Source organism: Aphelocoma coerulescens, unplaced genomic scaffold (genome assembly GCF_041296385.1).
Source record: "Aphelocoma coerulescens isolate FSJ_1873_10779 unplaced genomic scaffold, UR_Acoe_1.0 HiC_scaffold_119, whole genome shotgun sequence".
Classification (NCBI taxonomy): domain Eukaryota; kingdom Metazoa; phylum Chordata; class Aves; order Passeriformes; family Corvidae; genus Aphelocoma; species Aphelocoma coerulescens.
In genome coordinates, this window is record NW_027183477.1 from 7876 (window position 1) to 16016 (window position 8141).

An 8141-nucleotide genomic window follows, 5' to 3' on the forward strand; every position below is an offset into this window, starting at 1 on the left:
GGTGCATTTTCGGAGTTACCCCGGGATGCCTTGAGCACTGGCTTATGGACGGTAAGGATTTTTTCTCCTGCTTTATGACTGAGGAGATCTTCCCAGGCTTTTCTTTTGCGTCAGCTGTACAGAAGATTTCGGTTGCCGGGCGTAACTACGCCAACAGAGCCAGAGCGGCTGCTATTGTGACGTCAAGGGAGCCGGGCCGCATCACAGTGCTGTCAGCGCGACGTTGTCCCGGCGCGCGCGAGGCCTCCTTGTCCAGAGCAGCTCTTTGGCTCGCTCGCTGCAGGAGGACCCTCGTGACTGAGGCGTTCTCAGCAGACGGCCTGCACCCCGAGAGGAGTCTTGGTTTTTCCCCCGGGTGGCATTCAGTGTGCAAACCCGCACAGCACTGCTAGAATGATCGGGCAAGTCTGTGCCGCGGTTTGCACGGTTTTTTCTGTGGCGTATTCCGGCTACTTCCTGACCCACCTGACTCGTAAGTAAAGGTTTATCCTGGGGGTAGCCATCACACGGCTTTTGCTTCACTTTGCTCTTGATGCTCGTTTGTAGTGATGAAGCAGATTTGGGAGCAAAAGTGCCATTAAGGTGCCGCTCCTTTGCTAAAGCTCCTGCCAACAGCATCAGCTAAAAAGGGGGTGTCTGCACTCGCTGGCGGCTGGAGAGTATTTGCAACGTAACCTGCAGGGGTTGCGTTCCCTCCACGGGAGAGCGCGTGGCATTGGACACTGTCATTTCCTCAGCTTGCTGCTTCAGCCGAGACAACCTGCAAATTGCAGGCTGGCAGGGAGCCTCACAAGTACTTCTAAAACTTGCCCAGGAGTGAGGGAAAGCACTTTCTTGCTCCAAATCCTGCCATTAGAGGCCTTGGCTCTCTGCTATGACCCTTGACGGTGTGCCAAGAGAGCAATTCCCTTGGCAATGAAGTGCAAGCTCCTAACCGCTTAGGCTTTGCTCCTGAACCCAGGAGCTGTTCCTGGGCTGCTTTAGAAGAGAACCGCCACAGCTATGGGGCCCTTTGTGGAAGCTTTCCTGGGGGATCATTTGCAGCAAATGGATGGGAATTAGTGCATGCAATTTATTTAAAAAACAAACAAACAAACAAAAACCAAATTAAAAACAACCCAACAACAACAACAACAACAAAAAACCAGAAAAGAAAGGTTGCAGAAAAGAGAAGAGGAAAAAGCTGCTTGAGCTGTTGGGCAGAACAGAAGCTCTGACTTAAAGGCCACTTGGCATTTCTGTGATCGTGTTTCTGTTTCTTCAGCGACAAAAGTAGAGAGAGCCTAGTATAGTGTCCTTGTTGTTCTCTTGCTTGCAGTGGGAAAATCTTGTGTTGCTCCTGGAGGGATGTTGGGAAAGGAAAATGCTCTCTGTTGGGACTGACTTGTCCTGTGGGACTCCCCAGCACAGGCACTTTTCTAACGGCATCTGGTTCCTTTTGCCTTGCTCTCTGCAGGTCACCTCACACGCGGATGGAGACAAGCCCGTCCTTTGGTGAGTGGCAAAGGAACCTCTGACCTTGCTGGCATGTAAGAATTGTGCGGCAAGCTGTGAGCTTGGCCTGTTGTGGTAGAGTGTAGAGTGCCAGCCTGGGAGGCGGAAAGAAAGGCCAAGTCGGTGTTGGCATCAGCAGCAGCAAAGGGAGCACTGGCTCTTTCCTAATTTTCCATTGAAGAGCCTTTCAAGAGATGAAAGGCAAGTGTGGCAGGCCAAAGGTGTCTTGCTGATTCTAGCCAGGGTGGAGGATCAAATGCACAGCAAGACGGAGCACCACCTAATTTGCCCACCTTAAGAGGGTGAATTTCACGACTCAGAATCCCACTTTGATCAAAGTTTCTGATTTCCCCTTAGTCTGGGTGAAAAGAAAGCAGCTTACGGAGCTGACAAGAAAGCAGCTCCTAAAGGACTGGCTGCTCCCTGTCCCTCTCACTGCTGTCTGTCTGCAGGGCTCACCAGCAGGGTCAGCAGCTCCTCTGGCTCCCTCTCTTGCTGAGGAAGATGCAGAAGAGGAGCCAAATGACAAGAAGCCTCCAGCTGGTGTCCATCCACGGCCTGAACGTGCAGAGCCAGTAAGTGGCGCCTGTGGTTGGCACTGCCTTTGGTGGAGGGCCGAGCTTCAAGTTTCTGACGAGCCAGCCCTTGCCGCTCGTGCCTGAAGATGCTGGGGGCTGTGTGCCTGCCATGACGTAGTGCTGCTTCAGCCAGGCCAGGCACCCCTGGCAAATGGCTTCTGAACTTTCCCATTTGAGCGCCATTTTGCTGGGACGCTGAGAGGGCCTGAGAATGTCTTTGGGATCAGACGAGAGGCAGCATTGTGCCTTTCAATTGTTGCCAGCGTAGAAGTGAGCCCCTCGGTGCACGGTGTCCGTGCAGGCTCCCCGTGGTCAGTGGACAGAGACGGTCCAAAGACTCAGTTGAGAGCCTTGCAGGATACTTAGGAGACACTGGCCCCTGGGAGGGACCAATTAGCTTCAGGCACAACATAGAGCAGACTGGCCTTCTGGTCAGACGCTACCATGCCCACTCGAGGGTGACTTCATTGCCCAGGGGAACACAGCAGGAGGAAAGCAACAAGGCTCTGGGGCCCTGCTCCCACCTCTTGCTGGATCTTTGCAAGCTCGTCAATACCTTGTTGCAGTGGTCTTGCAGAAAATCGATAAAATGTAGCATGAACCTGGCCATGTGCTGCTGTATCACAGCAGCCTTTGGGCTTTGCCCGTTGCCTTTGAGAAGGGGACATGCAAAACCCCCCCAGCCAAAGAGGCCTGGCGGTGGCTGACAGCCTTCCTTTTGCCGTGTGCTCTGCAGGGCATCTGTGCCAGCCGCCTTTCTGACGGGCAATCCTTTCTTGTCCCAGCTCTCTCTTGACGCGCGCTCTGCCGTCCAACGTGCCGCTTCACCGGCGCGCTCTGCAGCAGCCAGCACTCCCCCACGTGCCAGCACTTCGTTCAGCAGCCCAGCCCAGCAGCCGGAGATGAGAGAGGAGCAGAGCCTGAAGAGACTGAGTACGTCTGGTGTATTTCTGGTCTGCCAGAGCGGTGTGTTTTCTGCGGGTCTCTGAAGTTCCTCCTCGCTTTAGTGTCACAGAGGCATTTAGGCCTCCCTCCAAGAACCTGTTGCTGTGCTTTGAGGCAGCAAGAGAGCGCTCGGCGTGTTCCCGCTGCCTCTGAGGGCAGCTGGCACTGGCTTGACTTTTCCTGGGCTGCCCTCTGTGCCAAAGACAAAAGCAGAGATTGTTTCTGTTGAGCAGAAGGCTGGCACCTAGCGGGTGACTGGGCCCCAGGGAGCTCTCGGGCCCCAGCTCTTCTCTGGCTGCCCTTTTTACGACTGTTCTCGCTCCTCCTCTCACTGCTGCACACTGTTCTCCTAAGCGGCCCTGCCGGTGACGGCAGGTGCCACTGCAGAGGCCGCGGAGGCCCTTCCTTAACTCGGAGGGCCCAGTTCCTAAAGGCCCTTCGTTCTGGCTTATCACATGAGCTGCTGTGCTTGAGAGCCGTGAAGTCCTTCTTGGAAAGGCCAACTGCTGAAAGGCAGAGAAGATGGCCCTCCCGCTCGCTGTTCTCAGCGGCTGGAAGCCAAGTGACTGCAATGGGCACAGAGCTCCCGACAGTGGGGCTGCATCTTGGATCGTCTGGGGAGCGGCATCTCCCTTTGAAAGTGAGCACCTTGCACTGCTTTTGTCTTTCAGGGAGCATTGTGAGTCTGGGCGAGCCGAGGAGGAAATACTCGGCGTTTGAAGAACTCGGACGAGGGTAAGTCTGACGCCTGCTCCTTACGCAAAACCACGGGCCCGGTCATTTGGCCGGTGCAGCGTCAAGCGTGAAGTCAGGCAAGCTGCGAACACGGTCAGACTCCGGCTTTACCTTCCTGCCACCTCTCAGGACTGCTCAGTCAGAGCAGTCAGAAGGCATCATCAAAGACAACCTGGTGCTGGCAAGGTCTGCCTTGCTTGCAGCAAGGAGCAGGGCCTGGAAGATGTCCCGCCCCTGCCGGCCTACCAGAGCACCTTGTCACCCGAGAGCTGGCAGATAACACTTCTCAAAGGCAGAGTTTTCCAAGTTCTTCTTCTCCAGTTTTTCCAAAGGGTCCCCCTTAGGCTGGGAACGGAAGCAATCGGGCGTGTGCCTTGGAGATTTGTAGCAGCCCTTGGTGTTCACACTGGGCCTCAGTTTTCTCCTGGACACCCTGCGTGGCAGAGGGCTGCTGGGCTCTTGTGCTATTGGCGGGGGAGGCGCTGCAGCCAGGCGTTTTCCAAATGCTCCAGGCAGCCTGGGGAGATCTCCCGCCTAGGCTGGCTTTCACCGCCAGGGACTAAAGGGCTTTTTCTGCTGCCGTTTTCTTTCTAGGGGTTTTGGAGCTGTTTATAAAGCCCTCGACGCCAGCACAGGACAACAGGTAAAGTGTCAATGCCCCCAGCAGATTTTGCAGCTCTGGAGCGCTTTCGCCGCGGCTGCGAGCCTTGGCTGGAGCTTTGGGTGGCCGCTCCATCTCTGCGGCAGAGGCTGCTCCTCTGAAGCACAGCCTAGGCTCAGCAGCCTGCAGACGGCATTTGGGACGGGCTTCGGTCCTTCTCCTAAGCTCTGCCCTTTGGCACAGCTGGGCTGCGTCATTGCACAAGCACTCGCTGCGTGTTCCTGGGGATCTCGTGCGACGAGCGGCTTCTCAAGTCAACGGTCTCTCAATGTCCTTTTAGGTGGCCATCAAGAAAATGGCTCTTCAAGAGGAGATGTCCGAGGAGCTGGCTGTCAATGAAATCGTGGCCATGAGGGACAGTAGGAACCCCAATATTGTGTCCTACTTAGACAGGTGGGGCTATTCTCATGTCAGTGTTCCTTTAGGATACTGCAAGCCCAAAGTGGCAAACCCCTTTGGTCACTGGCAGAAAATGGAGCTGTTTAGGATTTCTCTCCTCCAGTGCGTGGGAGGAGGTTGCACTTGGTCTGCAAGAATCTCCTCTGGCAAATGCAGCTTGGAGAGCACTTCCAGAAAGCTGGGTCAGCCCCTCGGGTGACTGGGCTGTGCCCAGGTCCTCTCTCTCCATGCCGGGCTTTTCTTCTTTCAGCTACCTGGTCGATGGAGAGCTCTGGCTGGCGATGGAGTTCATGGACGGCGGCACGTTGTATGATGTAGTCGGGGCAGTGTACCTCGAGGAAGGACAGATAGGCGCTGTCTGTCGGGAGGTGAGGGATGCCGCTTGTGCTTCCCCTGGCCTGTTGGCCCTTGTCAACTGGTGGTTAAGAACAGCAGAGATTTCTTGCTCACGGCCTTGCTTTGCTGTTGCTGTCACGACACGCAGAAGAAAGAACATCTGAAGCCAACTGCCTGCCAGTGTCCCCGCACTTCCTAGGCTCCGTTCTCGCACTCTTACGTGCTGCCGTTGTGCTGGGGCGCTCGCGCTCGCTGGCTCGCTGGCTCGCTCGCTGTGTCGCACTTGTTTCCTCTTGCCAGCTTTGCCTCTCAACGTTTGCCTGGAGCCTGTCTGTGTGTCCTGCATTCCTTGCCGCTCCAAGCCTGAACGCTGGTGGCAGAATTTCAAGCTAAGGGCAAAGGAGATGTCCTCAGCTTCAAAGGATAGCATTGCAGCCCAGATGGCGTTGGATTCTGGAACAGGTCTAACGTGCTGCTTCCTCCTCTGCTGCCACAAGGCTACCAAGAAAATCTTTGCCATGCCGCCCCCCAGCCAAAGGGCACGCGCTACGTACCGAAGGGAGGAGGGGCTTTTGGAAGCTCAGATGTGCCTTTGCTTGGAAAGATAGAACACGCGTAAGAGTGTTGAAGCAGCAAGCTCTTCCTCTTGACAGCACTAGGATGCTGCGCCCTGGCTCCCAATTCCCTGAGAAAGCTGTCACTCTCGTCCAGCCCGTTCCTTTCTTGCGGGATGAAATCAGGTCCTGAACCTTCACCCTTCCCTTTCTCCTCTCTCTCTCAGTGCCTGCAAGGACTGCATTTCCTTCATTCCCGCCGAGTCATCCACAGAGACGTCAAAAGCTGCAACATTCTTGTGAGCACGGACGGATCTGTCAAACTGGGTGGGTATCCTTGGTCCGGCGCAGCGTTCCCGGGATGCGCTCTGGGGCTGCTCTGGGGTAACTGCCAGTTCTCCAGAAGCACTGCTTGGCCAGTGCGCCAAACCTGAGGGCGTTTTTGAAGAGGCCAATGCCTTGTTTCCCTGGCTACAGCCCCGCGGAAGCAGAGCACTGCTGCTTTTCCAGCTAGATTCACCGTGGCCTTGTCAGGCTTTGAGCGGGCAATTCTTTGGCTGGGTTTGCCAGTTGTAGCTGGCTTTGACAGGGTTTGTTTTTCTCCGCAGCTGACTTTGGCCTCTGTGCTCAGCTCACCCCTGAGCACGACAAGTGCAGCTCCAGCGTCGGCACTCCCAGCTGGATGGCGCCAGAAGTCGTGAGAGGAGAAGCCTACGGCCCCAAAGTGGACATCTGGTCACTGGGGATCGTGGGGCTGGAAATGGTGGAAGGGGAAGCTCCTTACCAGAGGGAACCCCGTCTCAGGGTAAGGTGCAGCTTCAAAGTGTGGCTCTGTGCAGAGAGAGCTGTTGTGGCTAGGAAAGGAGCAGGTAGAGTGTCCGCTTCCCTTTTTGGTAGGTTTTTGAACTGATAGAAAGGAACGGGGCCCCAAAACTGCAAAACCCCAGGCACCACTCGGCTCTCCTGCGCGACTTTCTCCGCTGCTGCCTGCAGACAGACGAGGACAGGCGCTGGTCTGCCCAGGAACTCCTGAAGGTAAGAAAAAGCAAAGCGGCAAAAAGCCCTGCGAGCTGTGGACACCTGCATGAAGGGCCGAAGAGGACTGTGGGCCACGTGGGCCTGGGCGAGACAGGTCCGGGAGCGGAAGGCGGAGGGGCAGATGGTGCCCTCGGTCCTCTTTGCGCGTCTTCCTGGTAGCAGAGGAGCCCTGCTTGAGCCTGTTGGACGTGATCTTGGGAAGTCATGGTTCCTTTTGGTTGTGTTTTTCCTTTGGGCAGCATCCATTTGTGACCTCAGGCGATCCTGCCTCCAGCCTGGCTGCTCTGATCATCTCAGCCAAGCAAGTGCAGGAAGATTGGAGAGGAGACGCTTGCGCCTGAGGAGGCCTTGGTGCCCCGCCAGCCCAGAGGAGTGAAGAGGGGATGTACCGTATTTAAGAGAAGATTCGGCCATCCCCTGAGTTTTATAATTTAGCTGTTCCATAGTTAGGAAGTTTATGGTTTTGAGATTTTCTTAGCTTAGCTGGTTTTCGTTAGGACTCCAGTCCCCAGAAAGTTTCATTAAAGGAGCATTGTTTAGCTAAGAGTAGAGTATTGCTGATGTAGGGAAGCTGAGAACTATCCTGGAGCTAGAAATGGACCAATCGTCATCCTGATGATTAAGCTATGAAAGAAAAAGCTGGGACTCAGCAGAACTGGACCAGGCATGAGCTGTCAGCCTGAACAGGTCACCAGGAGGACAGAATGATGAAGATGAAGATGAAGATGAAGATGAAGATGAAGATGAAGATGAAGAAGTAGCTGGAAGACCCTTGGTTTCAGCCCTTGGTTTCAGCAGGACTGGCAATAAAAGGCTGTAAAACCTTCAGAACCCTGGAAGATTCCCTTCCTTGCCACACTGGGCCTAAGCTGGACAGCGCCTTCGAAGCCGTGCGCTCTGGACGGGCTGTCCTGTTCATGGCTTTGCGCTGCTTCCCAGCGGCCCAAGGCTCTCCCCCCTCACAGAGGGGCCCTGCCCCGCCCCACGCGCCCCGTGGCCGCTCCCGCTCCGCCCGCCCTGCGGAGATGTTGCCCCCCCACCCGCCCCCCGTGCCCTGGCATCCCCCAGCGCCAGCCGCCCCTCAGGGAGGGGCAGGAGGAGGGAGCAGGCCCCGCTTGTTCCCCTTTCCTGGCGGTCACGTGGCATCCAAGAGCCAAGGAGGGCTGAAATGGCACGTCCCCCAAACGCTTCCCTCTCTGGTCCTTTTGGGGCACTAACGCGCTCTGCTCAAGGGAGTCCGAGGGCCTACGCTCGGCTTTCCCTGCTAAGGCCTCATTCTTCCTTCTGTAAGCTCTACAACTGGCTGGTTGACGTTAGCTCTCTAGGAGATGGGGAAAACGAGACGCTTTCAAATTGGGGGAATTACCCTGGTAAATTACTGCAGTTTTTCAGCAACAGAAT

At 55.7% G+C, this 8141-nt stretch overlaps 1 protein-coding gene across 1 annotated transcript; it reads left to right on the forward strand.

Moving 5' to 3' along the window:
• The first annotated feature begins 393 nt into the window (after nt 1-393).
• On the forward strand, nt 394-7081 carry LOC138100618 (serine/threonine-protein kinase PAK 3-like). Its single transcript, XM_068998492.1, has 12 exons — nt 394-472; nt 1457-1494; nt 1947-2069; nt 2858-3005; nt 3689-3752; nt 4347-4395; nt 4694-4806; nt 5063-5180; nt 5930-6029; nt 6311-6507; nt 6600-6737; nt 6980-7081. The coding sequence occupies exons 1-12, from the start codon at nt 394-396 to the stop codon at nt 7079-7081; spliced, it is 1269 nt and encodes a 422-aa protein (XP_068854593.1).
• The last annotated feature ends 1060 nt before the right edge of the window (nt 7082-8141 follow it).

Excerpts from the sequence above, each read along its gene's own strand:
- LOC138100618 (XM_068998492.1), top strand. The coding sequence starts at position 394 with ATGATCGGGCAAGTCTGTGCCGCGGTTTGCACGGTTTTTTCTGTGGCG. Across the intron at positions 3,006-3,688 it reads GCAGAGCCTGAAGAGACTGA|GGAGCATTGTGAGTCTGGGC; the intron begins GTACGTCTGGTG and ends TTTGTCTTTCAG. Across the intron at positions 4,396-4,693 it reads ACGCCAGCACAGGACAACAG|GTGGCCATCAAGAAAATGGC; the intron begins GTAAAGTGTCAA and ends ATGTCCTTTTAG.